We start from the raw sequence: 19,042 nt of genomic DNA, 5'->3' as shown, positions 1-19,042 counted from the left end.
ATGACCTGAGCCGAAGGCAGTCGCTTAACCAACTGAGCCACCCAGGCACCCCGCTCTTAGGGTCTTAAATATCAATACCGAAAATCTGTTTTTCCGAAAGTCTTCTGTAGGTAAGTGGGGGAAAAAAGTCTTATGTCATTGGTTTTAAGTTCCCTAAAAAACAGGGTTTTTCCATTAGTTTCTTTCCCTAAAAACACATGGTAGAAAGATAATACAGTGTAAACTTTGCACTCCCACGTCCCCCCTAGCCCCTGAGGCACTCTCCAGAAGTAACCACTGTCAACAGCTTATTTGTGCACCCTCCCGAGTAGTCTGTGGGGTGTGTGCATATACACACACAATCTCCTTCCTTGCTCACTTCCACCTAACAGTCAGGTTTTTTCACACAATAATATTCTTAGGACATTTTTCTCATACCAGTACACATAATCCAGTTTACCCTTTTATATAGTTGTCTAGTATTCTGTTTTATGGAACTACTATGATTATTGAACCAATTCTCTAACAACAGACTTGGTATTATCTGACTTTGTCAGTACTGGGTTTTTAATTCTTAACAACAACATTTAGTTAAATCTTTGGAAGGAATTAAATTCAAGGGCTCACGAAGACAGCGGGGAGTCTCAGATAGCACACAAGGCCAAGTCGGATGTAGACGTGGGACACACGAAGCCATTCAGAGGGTATGTCAGGTTTATGATATACTATAGGCATGTATTTTATTGGCTATTACCAGGAACCTGACCACCCCCGACCTACAATTTGGTGCACGCAATATTGCAAAACTATTTCCATTACAATAAGGGCGATGGTCCTTGGTGAAATAGTAGTAAAATAGTCCAGGAATATGAATGATTATACAAGGTGATTTTTAAAGCTAAAATATTAACTTGCAAGTATCTATTGATAAGAATAAAATTTCTCTGATGATGTACATTAATAATGCAAATTTGGTTTCTGACGAAGGCATCACTAAAAGGCAGTATCGCGTTTTAGATCACACTGGTTCTAGAGTCAGAAAAGCCTGGACAGAACCCTGGCTCCCCAACTTGCTAAGTTGTTATTAAGCCTCCGTTACTTCATCTGTAAAAAGGAACTAATACTTACTTCATAGTTGATGGAGATTAAACGACATAATATGGCATATATAATTACTGTTCAATAAATGTTAACCCTTATTTAGTGACCACCTAACTAATACTTCCACAAACACGTCCTATATAGTGCTGCTACATACCAGGAACTACTGGTACTCCCTTCATCTCTCTCTCTCTCTCTCTCAGACACACACACACACACTTATCTCTCACGCACACACACTCTCACACATTCTCTCTCTCTCACACACATACTCCCTTCTCTCTCTGTCACACACACACACCTGTGCACACACACACACACACACTCATAGCAGTCCCATGGGGCTGGCACTAATGAATAAATGTCTACTTGTGTGCCACTTTTCAAAGTGTGTCTTTAGCTATATTATCTTTTTATCCTCACAACTGAGTGACATGAAAATGGCAAATGAGACTCAAAAAATGAGACTCTGGAATTGTAATCAACCAAAATAAAATTTAAACTATTGTCTATATAGATTGTTATGTTGTTTCACAATTATCATTTCAAACAGACGGTTTATAAACTCAGTGTTTACGATAAATGATATCTTTTTTTTTTAAGATTTTATTTTATTTATTTGACAGAGAGAGAGAGATGGCTAGAGAGGAAACACAAGCAGGGGGAGTGGGAGAGGGAGAAGCAGGCTCCCGGCCGAGCAGAGAGCCTGATGCAGGGCTCGATCCCAGGACCCTGGGATCATGACCTGAGCCGAAGGCAGACGCTTAATGACTGAGCCACCCAGGCGCCCCTAAATGATCATATCTTTTGAGGTCTCAGAAGTATCATCAATTATAGTCTCCTTTTTTACAGTTTTACACTTAAGGGGCTACATTATTAAAATAATAAACGATAATACCTGCCAAGAAGTTATGGAAAAATATAAAGCATTTATTGCTTTATCAGATTCTGTATAGTTTAGTAAACCTCTCATTTACCTACTGCTATGAGGAAGTGATACATTCTAAAGACATTCATTTTCTATAAAATATATGCTTTTAATAGATACATTTAGAAATATAACTTTCCTGTTTTGGGCTGGGTGGTGGAGATGGTAAGGTGAAATAAAAAACAAAACAAACCTCACCATTCTTCCATGCCCATATTTACTTTGTTTTCCTTTTCTTTTCTTTTCTTGGGGCGGGGGGAGAGGGAGAAGGGGACAGAGAACCTTAAGCAGGCTCCACGCCCAGCGCAGAGCCCTACTCGGCGTTCAATCTCATGACCCTGAGATCGTGACCTAAGCCGCAATCAGGAGTTAGCCGCTTAACCCACTGAGCCACCCAGGCACCCTGCCAATATTTACTTTTGATCCCACTTTGGCCATGATGGAGTTACAGGGGAGCTATGTAAAAAAAAAAAAAAAAAAAAAAATCAGTGATAGAACAGGGAGTTACAGTGGAAAAGTTTTCAGCACCCACTGCCTTTTCCTTGGATCCCCAATTTTAGGAAAACTCATTTCAATGTGTGCATTTTACCCTGAGATACTCGTGCCTCAGCATATCCCCGAACTGCTGCCTCAGGGTACAGCCCCATTTTGTTTCCAACAGAGAACAGATACTGTCAGAACAACTGTAAGTGGAGATTCCCCATTCCCATACTTCCTGTTCCTTGGGTGGAATTATAGGGCTTCAGAATTCAGGGAAACACAAAACCTAACTGCATTCTTCCAATGGGGCAGAGTTCACTGAATCCAACTGAATCAGAGGTGTGTTAAACAGGGATGACAGCCATTATGGTTAGGTCAAAAAAAAAAAAAAAAGAGCCTCAAATTCATCCAAGAAAAAGAAATCACTCCCACAAGTTTTCAGATGACCCCAGTGAAGAGCTCTGCACCCAGCCTCGGGGAGACTCAGAGGAGCCTTCCCAGCTGCTTTTCTAAAGAAGCCTGGACAGGCTTGGACTCTTTTTCCGTGTTGGCTAATATGAGTCTGGAACAGGGCCCTGTACCAGATGAGATACCTTGATCCTGCCAACTGCTTCTTGGCTTGGAGCAGCTGGTTTGACAACACACAGAGTGAGTCCTTGGTCTAAGGTAGGGGAGTTCTACATTTTGTGAAAAGCTTGTAAGTTTGGGTCTTTATACAGCTACCTTCTCGAGCTTTCACCTGATGATTTGGTGTGTGGCGCTTGCTATTCATACATCTTGCAAATAACCAAAAGATTTATAAGAGTTTTATGCAGGGAAGTCTTCCTGCAACTGTAAGAGTCAAGTTTATCCAATTCTTTGCTTCAGTCAGAAACTGAAGAGTCATGAGACAAGAGATCAATTATCCCTGAATCACTACAATTAAAAATCAACTGAATTCTAGAAATGGTAGATTGAATATATAAACTTAACTCCTGCTCCCTCCTAAGAACATGAGAGGAGATAATAAGCACAAAATTTCAGAACTGGAAAGTAGACAAAGCTGAACCTTAAACTGGCAGTGGAGAAAAACAAGACCAATCCAATTTTCACCACAGAATTCCCAAAAGGCCCCAGTGGCATTACTGGAAGGAGGGAACAATGGGAGGGATGAGCTAAAATAAAGAGGATCTTCAAGGAATAGCTAGATTCCCAGACCAGGCACCTATTCCGTAAAGCTGAGTGGTTGCTCCTCCCCATCTGGCAAAAGATATATATCTGAAGACACATTCTCTGTCAAGTATAAAATACAGGTCTCTGGGTGAGGGACCCAGCACAAATTGTCAGGGGGGTGGGTACTTGTCAGGAAAACTGTGATTGGGTAAACACATGCAACTGAGATATCCACCCCAAACCTTGCCCCCAACTTGGTTCCCAGAAATATGGTGGCAATGCTCAGACCCTCCAGGCAGGCGACTGGAAGATGCTGGGTGATCCCAACAGCCAAAGAGTGACATTGCTGGTTCCCCAAGTAAAGGGCTTGTGACAACACCTTATGTGAAGCTATCGCCAACAAGCCCTACTCACGTGTAGTGGGTGTAAATTACACTTGTTTTTACCATCCCTTACTTTTGAATATAACAGACAAAGAAGGACCACCTGACATCTGAGGAAAGATTCTAAAATGAAAGATGGGGTCCAAAGCAAACAAACAAACAAAAAATCAACTTGCGCCAGAGGGATAGAGTCAGCGGAATTCAGACTGTGGTAAACTCTATGGGACAAATGGCTCAGTTTCTTCAACACATATATTGTATAGGAAAAAAGAAGAGAGAGAAACAGGGAACCTACAGCTTAAAAGAGATTAAAACACATAGCCAATTGCACTATATGGACCTTATTTGAGTACTGATTTGGAAAACCCAGTTGTTGTTTTGTCAAAGGAGATAAATAGACAGTTCAAATTTTGTTTGGATATTTGATGATATTAAGGAACTGCTGATAATTTTTTAGGTGTGACATAATATGGTTATGTATTAATAATCCTTATTAAATAATTATTAAATATTAAATCCTTATTAAATAATTATTAAAACAATCCTTATTTTAATGAGAAATACACTGAAATATTTATGGATGAAATGATATTAGAGCTGGGATTTGCTTTGAGACAATACAGATGAGGGGGATGATTAAAGTAAGGCATGGGATGAAGGGAACATGGGAATCTTTTATACTCTTCTTCCCATTTTATGCTTGAAATTTTCCAAAACTATCACTAGAATCCTTAGAAAAAACACTGAAATCATAAAACAAAATGATATAAAAAAGGAACATTCCAAGAATTTTTAAAAGCTCCTATAAATAAAAAAAAATAATAACAGAAATAAAGCATTCAGTAAAGAGCTGGGGAAAATTGAGGACATATCCCAGAAACTACAGTGAAAAATTGAAGAAATGAAAAGAAAAAATAAAACTGAGAGGACAAGTCCAGAAAGTCCAGAATCTGGGGAGCAGTTCCAGAAACAGAGAAAAGGGAAAGAAGAGGAAGGAATTCATTGACACAATAATGTGTAAGAAAATGTCCCCAAACTGAAGACTATGAACTTCTAAAAGAAAAGGAGGTACTGACTGCCTGACACAGTGGATGATAAAGGCCCACATCAAGACACACCACTATAAAACTGAAGAACATGGGGAGCAAAGAGATTCAACAAATTCCTAGAAACAAACCAGAACAAGAAACAAAAACCCTGGCTATACTGAAAAGATCAGGAATCAGGAGGATATGGGACTTCACAACAGAAGAAACTAGAAAGCAGTGAAGCAATACCTTCAAATTCTGATGGAAAAATACTGCCAATATAGAGTTCTATATCCAGCCAAACTGCCAACCCAAGGTGAAGGTAGGATAAAAACATTTTGCAGACATGAAGGCCTTGAAAAACATATTTCTATTCATCCTTTCTCAGCAACAAAAGCAAGGAAGTAAATCCAGAAAAAGGAAGAAATGGAATAGAGGGAACAGGGGATCTAGGAGAGAAGAGAGGCGAAGGGGATTCCCAGAGAAGGGAATTCCCAGAATGGTGACAAAGAGAGATTCCAAAATAAAAGTCTGTTCCCTCTTCCTCAGTTTCCTTATCCATGAAGGAGGGAACTAACACGAGTACCTATTTCAGAGACTTGCAAGGATTCAGCATAAAGTACTTAAAGTAGTACCTGGTACGAGGACTGTTGTTACCATCATCAAAGAATTGACTCTTCAACTACTTAACATAGAACTAACTAATACTGCAATAACTAAAAAATAAATAAATCAATGTAAAACACATTTCTGAACTGAACATTTTTCCAGCCCTGGAATAACTGATAATAGTCACAGAATCAAAGGGTTTTAGAGGTTGGCAGAGTTCTGAGATTTTTCTAGTGCAATTTCCTTGTTTTACAGAGTAAGCAACTGCAGCTCAGAGTGGCTAAGTAACTTGCTTAAGACTACACAGCCATTCAGAAGAGGAGTTGGGACTAGCAGTCATGTGCCTCTGGTCACTGCTCTGAAAATCACAAGTGCAGCGACCCCATGGTATCCTCAGAGGGTCAGAGTTCCACGCGTACCAAAAAAGTCACCATAGAAATATTTTGTCCAACTCCATCCTTTTACCCTAAAACCTGGCACTTGGCTCAAGATATACATAAACAGAAAGGCCACACAGAATGATCCACCCAGCACAATAAAAAGAGGAGGCTATAGTTGGGTTTACCGAGTTGGGTGGACAATAAGGAAGAAAACGTCTTGAATTCACTGTCCTATACAGAGTTTTAATTCTAGGAAGGACATGTCTAGTGTGTTTACACGTTAAGAGGAAGAATATTAACCCCTAGTGCTACTGACCCATATGGTCCAGCATGGATGGACATCACTGATCCCTGGGTAATGGAATGGGAAGCAGTGTACTTGCATCACAATTTTCTAAGTCTTTCTAAAGGAATATACACAATTTGTAAGAGTACTAGCCATTTTGGTCACTGCTTCCAAGAAAATGATGCTCCCATCTCAAGATCCAGCAATGAAGACTACTGAGCAAGGCCAATGAAGAACGTGAGTGCAGTCTCGGGGGAAAAGGCTGGAGAAGAGAATTTCCTCCTTGCCTCTTCAGGCAAAACACCACTGATACTCCGTAGGGTCTTGAGAGGGGAATCAGGCTGGGTGAGAATTTTCCTGGTATAAATTCTATGATCTGTTTTCATCTTGTTCCAACTGAAAAGAAGCCCTCTGTACATCTGCTGAAAGTCCCATTCAACAGTGTGAGGAAAAGTTATTTAAAAACAAAACTGCCTATTTTCTCTTAACTAACTCTCAGAGGAAAAGTACATGCTAATTTCTCATCTGTGCTTCTTGGCTATTTATTACAAACAAATTTGCAATTACCTTTGGATATAGTACATATTCCATTGCAATCCAAATACCAAAATGTTGAGTGGTTGGATTAGACACCTCTAAATATTTTGACTTTTTGGTGAGATTTAAAGTGACAGGTATAAGGAATCCCAAAATATCAAAAATCTTATTTTGAAAATTTTTAATCCTTTTTATAAAGGCTTATTTTGGTGTTTTTGGTGAATAAAAAGATTTTTCTATTTCCCCTTTCTTATAAACATTAGGTGCAACTTGGAAAATCACTCCAACAAACGATATAAAAGTATGTACTCATAACTTAACCAAGTTAGTAAAAACATAAAAACTATTCAGAAATATTTCCAATTTCTTCTGTATGAACAGAAACATACAGAAAATACAGTTTTACATGGAAAGTACTGCAGTGTCAACACTCACAGAAAAAGTAGGATTCCGGTGTTTGCCAGGGCAAAGGCCAGTCCCAAAATCCCACTGCCCATAATGGCGTTGCTTAGGTTAAAAACAGACATGCCTAAGGAGGTTGTTCCTGGAATCTAAACAGAGAGACAAACATAAGCAAAACAGTCCTCAAGAAAGTTCATCATGCCAAAGTCTTTAAAGCACTATTAGGAACCGGTGTGGAAGTAAAATTCAAGAAATACTTCCTGAGTGGTCTAGTTATTTTTTAAAATGGGTTTCAGGAGAAAATACATAGGCTATCTTGGTGAATATAAATAGCTACACTTTTGGTATTATGCTACCCGAATTAAAAACATGTCCCAATTTATGTGACTAAAACAAAAAAGCATAGTTTATTATAAATGACACTTACATATTCATCACATTTCTTTTTTTCCAAATGGCTGTTAGTGAGACTTCTTCTACTCTCACGATCAGAAATAAATTTGCTGTAAAGACATGTATAATCATTTAACTTCACAATAATGATTGAAGCTTAACATTATTACTTATCAAAACATCACACATGAAAAGTTATCAGTCGGCCCCTTAAGAGTTTACAGCCCAATTCAACCACCTTTTTGATTTGTTTTGCTTTGTTTTTTGCCAGTCTGAGTTGTCTCCGCTCTCATTTTACCAAATAAACTCTTCAGTGCCCCAAGGGGCAGACACTTTGCTTCACTGGTTTTGTAGAAATCACTGCTAATAGCAGGTGCTCATCTTGAGATGAAATGAAAGACAACCATAAATCAAAAAGAAAGATAATCTCAAACCATTTCAATACTAATAGATTAAAACACTATATGCAATGTAAGTTAACTTTTACGTAGAATTTTCTCTCACTGAAAATTCGATAAAATCAAGGATACTATAAAGCTGGCATTTAAAAGAATCCTGGAAACAGGCCTCCTTCTGAGCTCACATCCCTGGCGTACAAACTTAGTAAATAAGCATTCCCTCTGCTGCAAAAAAGAAAATAATTCTTCTCCGATCAGACATTCCTTCAGCAACTACTATCTGCAGGTCAGCAGGCCAGGTGATAAGGGAGACATGGAAATATGTATTAAGTGAAGCAGACACTAGGCTATAGGAGTTCAGGCTAAGAGATCATGGTGGGGGAAGGCAGGGCATATAGTCCATGGGTAGGGGCAGAGCTAGGGCTTTAAGAAAGCATGGCACTTAGAACTTGAGCTCGAATCCTCGCTAGCTCTGAGGGACGAGGCACGAGACCTCAGTTTTCTCATCTGTGAATTGGGAGTAACACTATTATATTATCTCACAGCATTCCTGAGAAAATTAAATAAGAGAGCATGTGTAAAACATTGGTACAGCTCCGGGCACAGAGTAATAGCAATAGATGTTAATCACTCCTCTCTATGGGGGAGGTGGGACTTAAGTTGGGATGGGAAAGACTCAGACAGGCTTCATAAACTATATACAGACATAGAAGCAGGAATTCAGAAAGCTCTAAAACCATCAAATATATTCACAATTAATCTGAGAACTTTATGGCCTAAATTCCTAATTAAAAAAAAATTCCCAGGGCTCCTGGGTGGCTTAGTCAGTTGAGCGTCTGACTCTCGATCTTAGCTCAGCTCTTGATCTCAGGGTCCTGAGTTCAAGCCCTGCACTGGGCTCCACGCTGGGTGTGGAGCCTAGTTAAAAAAAAACCCGGGGCGCCTGGGGGACTCACTCAGTTAAGCTCCTGCCTTCAGCTCAGGTCATGATCCCAGGGTCCTGATACCAAGGACTGAAAATCCTTGTCAAGCCTTGTCAAGCTGGTCAAGCCCCTTGTCAGGCTCCCTGCTCAGCAGGGAGTCTGCTCCTCCTTCTCCCTCTGCCCCTCCCCTGGCCTGCTTGTGCTCTCTCTCTCTCTCTCTCAAATAAATAAATAAAATATTTTAAAGAAATCCCCATTAACAAAACAAGTGTTATTGTCAAAGAAAAGTCCATTCATAGGTAAACTGTTGCATGGATTAGTAAGACATGTTAGGGATGCTTTTTAGCTCTTCTGAATATTTAATTGTCCAGTTTTAGCAGGAACTAGTCACAGTGAATTTTTCACTAATAAATGTAAAGCAACTTGAATTGGACTATTTTAAAGAAGCAAGTATCTTTAAACTGTACACTACATTTTCATATGGTGTTTTGAATGATGCTATATTTCACAATAAAACATTTTTATTGGGGCGCCTGGGTGGCTCAGTTATTAGGCGTCTGCCTTCGGCTCAGGTCATGATCCCAGGGTCCTGGAATCGAGCCCCGCATTGGGCTCTCTGCTCAGTAGGAAGTCTGCTTCTCCCTCTTCCACTCCCCCTGCTTGTGTTCCCTCTCTCGCTGTGTCTCTGTCAATTAAATAGACAAAAATCTTTAAAAAAAACCAACACATTTTTATTTATTTATTTTTTTAAGATTTTATTTATTTATCTGACAGAGAGCACAAGCAGGGGGAGCGGCAGGCAGAGGGAGAGGGAGAAGCAGACTCCCCACTGAGCAGGGAGCCCGATGCGGGGCTCGATCCCAGGACCTCGGGATCATGACCCAAGCCAAAGGCAGATGCTCAACCAACTGAGCCACCCAGGCAACCCACAATAAAACATTTTTAAATGAAAGATATATCTCATCAACGTTGGTTTAATTTAGCTATCTTTTTCGTCTTTCAACCAAGGGGTCTGGCTTCTCCCTGGCATTACTTCTCCAAGTTCGCCTTATTTTGTCAGGATAAACTAAAGAAAGGCGATATATATACTACGAACTTCCCTTGGGGCCATCACCTCATATAAGCAGCACAATCTGCGGTTTATCCCTTCAGCATCCGCCTATGCCTTCAACCCATTCAGTTACAGTGAGAGGGCAAAAGGAAGTAGAAGGCAACCTCGGTCTCCTGAAACGCAGGAGAGACTGTGCCAGCTAAAACCAGAGTGGGGATGGGCACCTGGGTGGCTCAGTTGGTTAAGCGACCGCATCGGGCTCCCTGCTCGGCAGGGAGTCTGCTTCTCTCTCTGATCCTCCCCTCTTCATGCTCTCTCTCTCTCTCTCTCTCTCAAATAAATAAATAATATTTAAAACACAAAGAAACAAACAAACAAAGCCAGAGTGGGGAGGTCTGGCTGTGTGAAAGAGAGATGAGATAAGGAATCCAGAGAAGGAAAAGCTTCCTCTATTGGTGGTATTAGCCAGAGGGAATTTAAAGGCAGAGGCCTGAGAAAAAGTACTGCAGGTTCTTAGCAAGAGAATGACAAAAGGAAACCAGTATCTTTGGAGACCAACCTGGCAGTTATATAGCCTTGCTTTTGCTATTATTGATTGATGTGGCCTTTCTTTTGCCTTTAACATTAACATTTTTTTGAAGATTTTATTTATTTGAGAGAAAGAGAGAGAGAGAGAGAGAGAGAGAGAGCATGAGTTGGGGGAGGGGCAGAAAGAGAGGGAGCTGGACAAGCAGACTCCCCGCTGAGCACAGAGCCTGACGCAGGGCTTGCTCCCAGGACACTGAAGTTGGGCGCTTAACCAACTGGGCTGCCCAGGTGCCCTGGCCCTTAACATTTTAAATCTTTACACAGAATTGAGATTTACAGATCTGGCTGAAGAGGGGCAAGGGAAAGCTACCTTCCTTTTCACACAGCGAGCCCCCCAAAAACTGTGGGTCCTGGACTTGCCTATTTAGTGTTGCTATTAAATAAAAGACTGTATTTAATCAGACTAACTTTAACAACCAACTCAAGTCTAACCAAATCTTTACCCAGAATGTCCCCCATTTGCCTTTCTTATGGAGGGACTTGTTTTCCAAAAAGCATTCCCATTATTTTTAAATCAAGAGAAAAGCCCCGCCATGGTCAAAGAAACCAAACAAAACACCAATAACCTGCCTGTTAGGGCAGATCTGCGTTCCAAGCCTGGCAGCGCGCCTCAAAATTGGTGGCGAAGGACTGGTGGGCAGAGAAGAATGGGAAGCAGGCACCATGACCCCCAGGGGCATTTAGTAGGGTCAAACATTGGGCCACAGAAAGGGATAAAGAATAAAGTCCCTGCATGATTGCCAGGTCTTTCCTGCAGAACTTCTGCAGGATAAGAATAATGAACCTGACTTGAGAGCTGTGGTAATAAGTCACCATTAAAAAGCACATTAAAAAAACATTGTCAGCTGCCTCCCTGATTCTATAGGTTTTCCCCCAAATCTTCACTGGCTCCCCCACGGACAAAGTTTCAAATACAGATTCCTCACCAGCAATCCCAGGCACTGCTTAATTTAATGTTGTCTCAATGCCCCAGTCTTATCTCCCCCTGCTCCTCAAAATGAACTTCATTTTGGTGAGGATGAGACAAGCCAGGCCAGGGCATTCTGCAGTTTACCCCAAACCTTAACTGCTAACAGCCTACTGTTGGCCAGAGCCTTCCCAAGAACAAGAACAGTCAATGCACACATATGTTGTATGTTATATGTATTACATACTGTTTTCTTACAATAAAGCAAGCTAGAGAAAAGGAAACATAATTAAGAAAGTCACAAGGAAGAAAAAATGCATTTATAGTACTGTACTGTATTTACTAAAAAAAAATTTGGACCCGTGCAGTTCAAGCCCGTGTTGTTCAAGGGTCAACTACAGTAGGAATCTACTCCCTGCCCCCGCTCAGGAGACCCTCCATCCTCCTGTCAGCCAGTGCCGTCCTGCCAGTTCAAAGTCCTCATCTTCCATGAGTCTTCTTATACTCTCGTCTAAATGGAGTTTTCTGACTCTGACCCATTTACTACTTTTCCGTGGCACAGATGGAGCCATGAGGTCATTCTGCATCCTGAGTGGTTATGTGGTGCCTGCACTCCCTATCCTTCTTCTGTGTACCTGTCCACGCACTCGCGACTCAGAAGACCCTCCATAACCCGACTATTCATCTTCCTTTTAGGAAGTATGGAGTCTCTTAGGCTGCAGGGAAATCTAGCTCAGTAAGAATGAAGTACTTTATTCTCTTTGTGTTGTTCCAAATTTTTCTTCTCTTTAGTCTTTATATCTTTGCTTTGTATTTCTGTAAATTTTTTTTAAAACAAATAAAACCAACCTTTTTTGTAATGGAAAAGTCCATTCAAAATAACTAGGTTGTACAGCTTATTACAAGTTTCTATTATCTCACCGTCTAAAAATTGCAATTGCATGTTAAAAAGCATTGACTTCTGGCAAAGAGATTGAAATAAAATTTCTCTTTATTGACTAAAAAATGGGCTGTGGGCAAGGGTGCCTTTGACATGTGGTCTCAAATGATGAAAGTGTTATTAAAAAAGAGTTTCCACAGGGTCGGTCTGTACCTACAAGGCAGAATTCAACCACCTCTTAGGTAGCCAATTGTTCTGTGCACAAAACAAAACAAAACCTACAGCGTCTGTCGTGGTGGACTTCAACAGACAAAGCCTTGAAAAGGATGTAGGCGTTATACTGAGGTAGTGTGAAAGGAGGCGAGAAACATAGAACAGTTATTTAAAACCAAAAATAAATCAACAACAACAACAATCCAATTAAGGATGGGTTGTATGATAGGAAGATAATCTTCCTATTGTAATCTCTACCAATCAGGTTCTTACTAGATTATAGTGTTTCATTTGAGGACTCATAACACAAAAGAAACGACTGCTTGAACTTGAATGACCTTTGCTAGTTCTTTCCCTGAAATCCTAACACTCTACTAAAAAGGAAAAGGAAAAGAAAATAGGAGGAAAGAAGCAAGTAACAAAGAGATTGGAAAACATGAAAGAATGAAAGAAATGGAAGGCATTTAAAGAGAAGACTGATCCAGATGGCCAAAAGACATGTGAAAAGATGCTCAGCATCACTCATCATCAGGGAAATGCATATCAAAACCACAATCAGATATCACCTCACACCTGTCAGAATGGCTAACATCAAAAACACAAGAAACAATATGTGGAGATAAAGGAACGCTTGTGAGCTATTGGTGGGAATGCAAACTGGTGCATGCAGCCACTCTGGAAAACAGTCTGGAGGTTCCTCAAAAAATTAAAAATAGAATTACCACATGATCCAGTAATCCCACTACTGGGTATTTACCCAAAGAATACAAAAACCTTCATGTGAAAAAATACATACACCCCTATGTTTATTGCAGCATTATTTATTATAGCCAAATTATGGAAGGAACCCAAGCGTCTATCCATAGATAAATGGATAAAGAAGACGGAGGTACATGCATACAACGTAATATTACCCAGCCACAAAAAAGAATGAAATCTTGCTATTTGCAACAACATGGATGGACCTAGAGGTATTATGCCAAGTACAATGTCAGTCAGAGAAAGACAAATACTGTATGATTTTACTCATATGTAGAATTTAAGAAACAAAACAAGCAAATAAAGAAAAAAAGATCTCCCTCACCCACTCCCCCTGCTTGTGTTCCCTCTCTAGCTGTCTCTCTCTGTCAAATAAATAAATAAAATCTTAAAAAAAGAAAAAAAGAGACAAAAAACAGATTCTTAACTATAGAGAACAAACTGATGGTTACCCTCTGAACTTGATCTTTAAAAGTTGTACTTTTAAGGGGCTGGAAGGATGGGGGAAATATGGGATGGGGATTAAGAGTACACTTATCTTGATGAGCACTGAGTAATGTATAGAATTGCTGAAGAACTGCTGAATCACTATATTGCACACCCGAAACTAATATAACATTGTATGTTAACTTTACTTGAATTAAAAAAAAATCTTTTAAATGAAGAGAGGTAAACAAAGCCTTACTTGATGGGTAAACTCTACTGAAAAGAAAACAGACTTTAATTGGAACAGGAGCCATTAAAGCAAGGAAAGAATTTTCTGACATGAAAACTGAAGATAGGAAGAAGTGGTAGAAAACTTCTTCCTTAACGGGTAGAAAAGATATTACATTTTCAAGGGTCCTTCTGAGTGATACAAATTTAGTACATAAATTCTGAAAGATACACAGGGACCAAAATAAGCAAACAAAGGCTGGTGAGGGTATAGTGACAAGAGCTGCCCCAGATCCTTTCAAGAAAAATTTTAACTGAAAGACCCTCAAGTTTGGTTAGATGCTTCTGGGGTCACAACAACACTAACTCTACATAGAGATGAGAACAACAGTAGACAACATACATGAAGATTTGCATGGATACAGCTAGGATAATCTATTAATGTTTCGACAACTTTAATACCTCAACAGCTTTAAGGTAACAATAACCAGCAACCATCCAAAAGCTAAATCGATACTGTTATTCCTTGGGGTGGAGAACACAGAAGTACTTCCCAAAGAAAGAGAGTTGCACTATTATTGATACAGACTTTTTGCATCCTAAAAGGCTTACTATTGCCAGACACTCTGCCAAGTACTTTACATGGATTTTCTCATCTCTTTTCACAATACTTACATGTGGTCAGGACTATTATTAGCTCCATTTTAGAAAAATTAAGTGACTTGACCAAAGTTACATTGCTAAAAATTAAGTGCTGAGCCAGGATTTGAACCCGATGCAGAGCCTGAATTCTTAACCTACAAACAGTAGAACAGTATTGCATTTAATATTCCCCAACGATCCCATGAGGTCAATTATTATTATATCCCTGTCTCACAGGGATGGAACTAAGGCTTAAAGCATGAGATCACACAAGATCTATTGATTGAGCCAGGATTCAATTCAAATCTAAATCTAAACCATGCACTGTGTGTGTGTGTGTGTGTGTGTGTCTGTCTGTCTGTCTGAATCTCTCTCTTTCTCATTTAACAAATATTTTGTAACATCCACCCTGTACTAGGCACTATTATCATATCATTACACGGTACAAGAGACATAAAGATGATTAAGATGGCTCTTTCTCTCAAGAAGCTCATATCTAGAAAGAGTCTAGAGCTTCCTACTCTCAAGTATGATCCCTGGATCAACAATATGGGCATCACCTAGGAGCTGGTTGGAAATTAGAAGCTCAGGCCCCATCCCAGACCTCCTGAACCCAAATCTGCATTTTAACAAGGTTTCCAGGTGTTTTGTATGCACATTAAAGTATCAGCAGTGCTGGTCTAGTGGACATTTTGAAAGGTTTTGCTGTTTCAGGTATAGATTTCCATGGCTACAAACCAAAAATTAGGGCATGAAATAAAACAAATTGAACTGGAATAAGGGCAGGAGTCCTAATACTGAAGTGGCTCTACTCTATTTTTAAGTAAAGTTAAAAAGGTGATTCTGATAGTATTCTAGAGGGGACTTTCCTGGCAAAGCTATCAGTTACACGCCAGGTAAGCAAAGATCAATATTTGCTTTCAACATTCTCTCTAGCTTCCTAAAAAGAGGTGCTGTGGCCTAAAAGTTCACTGCTCTGGCAAAGGGCTCTCTTAGAGTCCTATAATTGAGCCTACTTTCCTCGCACCCATGTGAAAAAGCCACAAGAAGAGGGAGAAGTATTTAGGTGTAGCTCTTGCAGGAATCATGATGGGGGTCTTTTTTTTTTTTTTTTTTTGCCTTTCTTGGCTTCATGTTGTCACATGCTGTCTTTAATTTGAATTGTCCTAGAGCCAGAAAGGAAGCAAAATTCATGTCAGTGAAAGAGATGCATCACACTGTATTTGCGGTAGCAGAACCAGATTCCACAAAGCAAGTGGTCAACACCCGCTGTCCCCGCTTACTGCCTTAGTCACAGTCTGGGAGGAAGTGAGCTCACCCAGGCAAGGTGCCCAAGCCCCAGGCAAGAATGGGTGCTTCCAGCTATTGCAAGCTGTAATCTCCTCAAAAACCTAACATTCTTAGTTTAGTAAGTACAACTTTTAAAGATCAAGTTCAGATTCTAAACGGAACAGTATAATGACTCATTTTAAGGTCCCCTCAAAGGTTTGCACTGCTTCGGGAATGAAGCTTCATTATACAACCAAAATGTCCTACTTGTGAGATGGTTAGACTCCCCTCCACTGTTAAGTGGAGGTCAGCAGTGACTGCAGAACACTCTGGGTGCACAGAGCTTAAAATAGCACTGGTATTTTAATAAAATTAGTAAAGACTCTTTTTCTTCAATGCCCCAGCATTATAGTTGGAGGCAGCGGGACAGAGCAGAAAGACAGGTATTTCTACAGACCTGCGTGTGCCCTTGGGCAAGTTATTTTATTTCTCTGAGCCTCGGCTTCCTTATTTGTAAAATGCATTTTTAAATTTTCCTTATTTGCAAAAGAAAGCTTTGCATGTCATAAGGGAAAATGGCAATATATGTAAAAACACCTGACATTCAAGAAATGGTAGTTATTATTGATAATTACTCAGAAAGGGTGCAAGAAGCAAATTTGAGTCCAACAATAAGACATATCCCAACACAGTGAATAGTACTTGGGTGATACTGAGGAAGTGTCTGGGTGGCACACTTCACCTCTAAGAACATTTAAGGAAGGGAAAAGGGAGAAGAAGAGGCAGGACTGGAACTTTTGAGTTGGTAAATGGTGGCAGCAGAGTCCTCTGCTGGACTTCCATTAGGACACCATATCAGAACTTAGAGCAGATTTCCAGAAATGATGTCCACAGAGATGCCTGGTTAGCTGACCTATGTTTTCATCTTCCTCCATCCCAACTTCCTTCTGACCACCCCCCAAATGTGTACATCGTTGGTGTTCTAATAAGTGGTCCTGCCTACTCCACTCTCTTCTCCTGGCCTTTTAGGAGGCTACATGCTTTACACCAACCACATCACCGAACCCCAAGCTGGAGAGCTTCCTGTGAAATGACCCGCAAACCCTGGCTACAAAATCGTCATGTCAGAGAATGGCCCAGATGACTTTTTAAAAAAAGACATTGGTCCTACTCTTCTAACTTAAGAAACACAGGACCCAAGAGTTGCAAGGACCTGCTGAGGACATGGCTGGGGCTGAGAGCTTGGCGGGCCGATTTTTCCCACCTGCCTCCCACCTACCTCCTCTGACTCATGCTATCTTTTCTTTCTGTTTCATGTACTAATTCTCTACTATAGTTTCTCAAGAGAGCCACTGGGGCCCAACTCTGGTTATTACTATTTAAAATTCATGTTACAAATGATGCTCGTGATGCTGTACTTGTAGTTTTGAAATGGGGTCATTGGCAAAGGGGGTGCTGGCTGTTGGTGGGTGACAACGTGGGTTAGGGCAGATGACTGTGGTACACGGTCCCATACGGCGTGCAGCCCGATTCCAGCAGTCTGTCTGATTCACAAGCACAGAGCTTTCGGAAAGTTAGGGCTGGTTGGGGTCCAGTGTATTGATGTATTTTTATTAGACTCAATTGAAAGATTTGAAAGGATGAATAAATTGCTTTCCTATTTGCTTCCTCTGCTATTACAGACTGTGCCCAACAGATGTCACATAAGAAATTCAAATTACGTCTTCAAATGGAGCATAACTTTAGTCATGAATAATTCAGGAGAATAACCGAAAACCAGAATAATATTTGAGAGACATTTCTTTCATGGGATTGAGAGTGTCAGCGGAAAAATACTCACCTATTTATTTGACCATTTTCTACTTCAGTGAAATCGTTGGAATCGTTGCTAACGTTATCATCCTCTGGCACTGTCATATTCTGCAACTCTGTTAATTCAAGTCCACTTTTGAAATGCATCATGTTTACAAAGTATCCGTAGTCAAAAAATTAGTCCAAATTCTGCTCTGAGAGTATTACAAATGGATAGCAGCAAAAATATAAGCTTGACACCCCTAGAACACAACACAACGAAAAATAATTAAACATAGGACTATCACCATCAATGAAAGATAAACTATTACAAGTAAACAAAGAGTTAACTTACTGATAACTTATCCATCTTGCCATCCAATGCATTAGGGCGATCTTTGTACATCAAGTGATAGAGGCTTATCTCTAAATTTTATGCCTGTTTTAAATCTCCCTCCATTTTAACTACAAAATGAGTCTTGTCCCATCATTGTGTGCATGTTAATAGGAATACCATGTCAACTGCGGGCAATATAGATGCCTTTTATGAAACAGTGTGTTTAAATTGAAAGTGATGCCGTTATTTTAATGCATCCGATCACAGGGCACACTTAGAATGTGTACAGACTACACAGACACAAAAGCACCGCGGATTTAGCAATCCCAGTTTAATAAAAATGCGAAGCCTCAATAAACGGCATCATGACAGATCAACCGCGCAACCTGGAGGTCAAGCAGCAAAGGACAAATCTGTGGTTTGAAATTTAGCAAACACTTTATCCATCAACTGCAAGAGATTAAATCAATCTCTTCAATGAAATCACTCTATGTCAGGGAATTAGGGAATTAAAAACTCATACTCAGGGGATTTAGGTTAATCCACCTAAAACTATATTTCCTCTCCAGAAACGAAAGACTTGCAGAGTTCATAGTCTCCCCGACGCGGATGACTGGGACTTAGATTTCAATGGTATATAAGGGGGGGAAAGAGTTTCAGACACACAGCATCACAAATTAAGAAGCAGGTGGCGACCAAAACGAGCTAGACACAACTTGAAAAGCAAGGCCTGTGTCAGGACAGGAGCCCAAACAGGGTCAGCTCGGGTGAGGGGATGGGGACCACGGAATGAAGTAGAACGCCAATAAGTTTTTATTTTTACCGCCAATGGCAAACCCCTCTGGATGGCATTTTGTCTGATCCTGAATTCCATAAGCTGACTATAGCCTGGTGAAGAGTCAAAACTCTAATGTGCCCAGCTAAGCAACCTAGGAAATCCCAAGAAGCATTGTGTTAATTGATACAATTTTC

General features: G+C 40.2%; 1 protein-coding gene across 5 annotated transcripts in view; it reads right to left on the bottom strand.

Annotated features, from left to right (window-relative positions):
- Nucleotides 1-19,042, bottom strand: part of SLC38A1 (solute carrier family 38 member 1) — a 68,081-nt gene that overhangs the window by 32,094 nt on the left and 16,945 nt on the right. For 4 of the 5 annotated variants that reach the window (XM_035002820.1, XM_035002819.1, XM_035002822.1 and 1 more), the window contains 3 exons: nucleotides 17,783-17,996; nucleotides 7,693-7,768; nucleotides 7,299-7,414 (listed from right to left, as the gene is read on the bottom strand). In XM_035002820.1, coding sequence (XP_034858711.1) covers nucleotides 7,299-7,414; nucleotides 7,693-7,768; nucleotides 17,783-17,904 — 314 coding nt within the window. In that variant the 5' untranslated portion in view covers nucleotides 17,905-17,996. The remainder of the gene's footprint in view (nucleotides 1-7,298; nucleotides 7,415-7,692; nucleotides 7,769-17,782; nucleotides 17,997-19,042) is intronic. The other variant, XM_035002823.1, reaches the window with a different exon arrangement.

This window comes from Mirounga leonina, unplaced genomic scaffold (assembly GCF_011800145.1).
Source record: "Mirounga leonina isolate KUSES-001 unplaced genomic scaffold, KU_Mleo_1.0 Mir_126, whole genome shotgun sequence".
In the NCBI taxonomy this organism is placed as follows: domain Eukaryota; kingdom Metazoa; phylum Chordata; class Mammalia; order Carnivora; family Phocidae; genus Mirounga; species Mirounga leonina.
The sequence above is the reverse complement of the archived record's forward strand: the minus strand, read 5'-3'. Positions and strand labels throughout refer to the sequence as shown.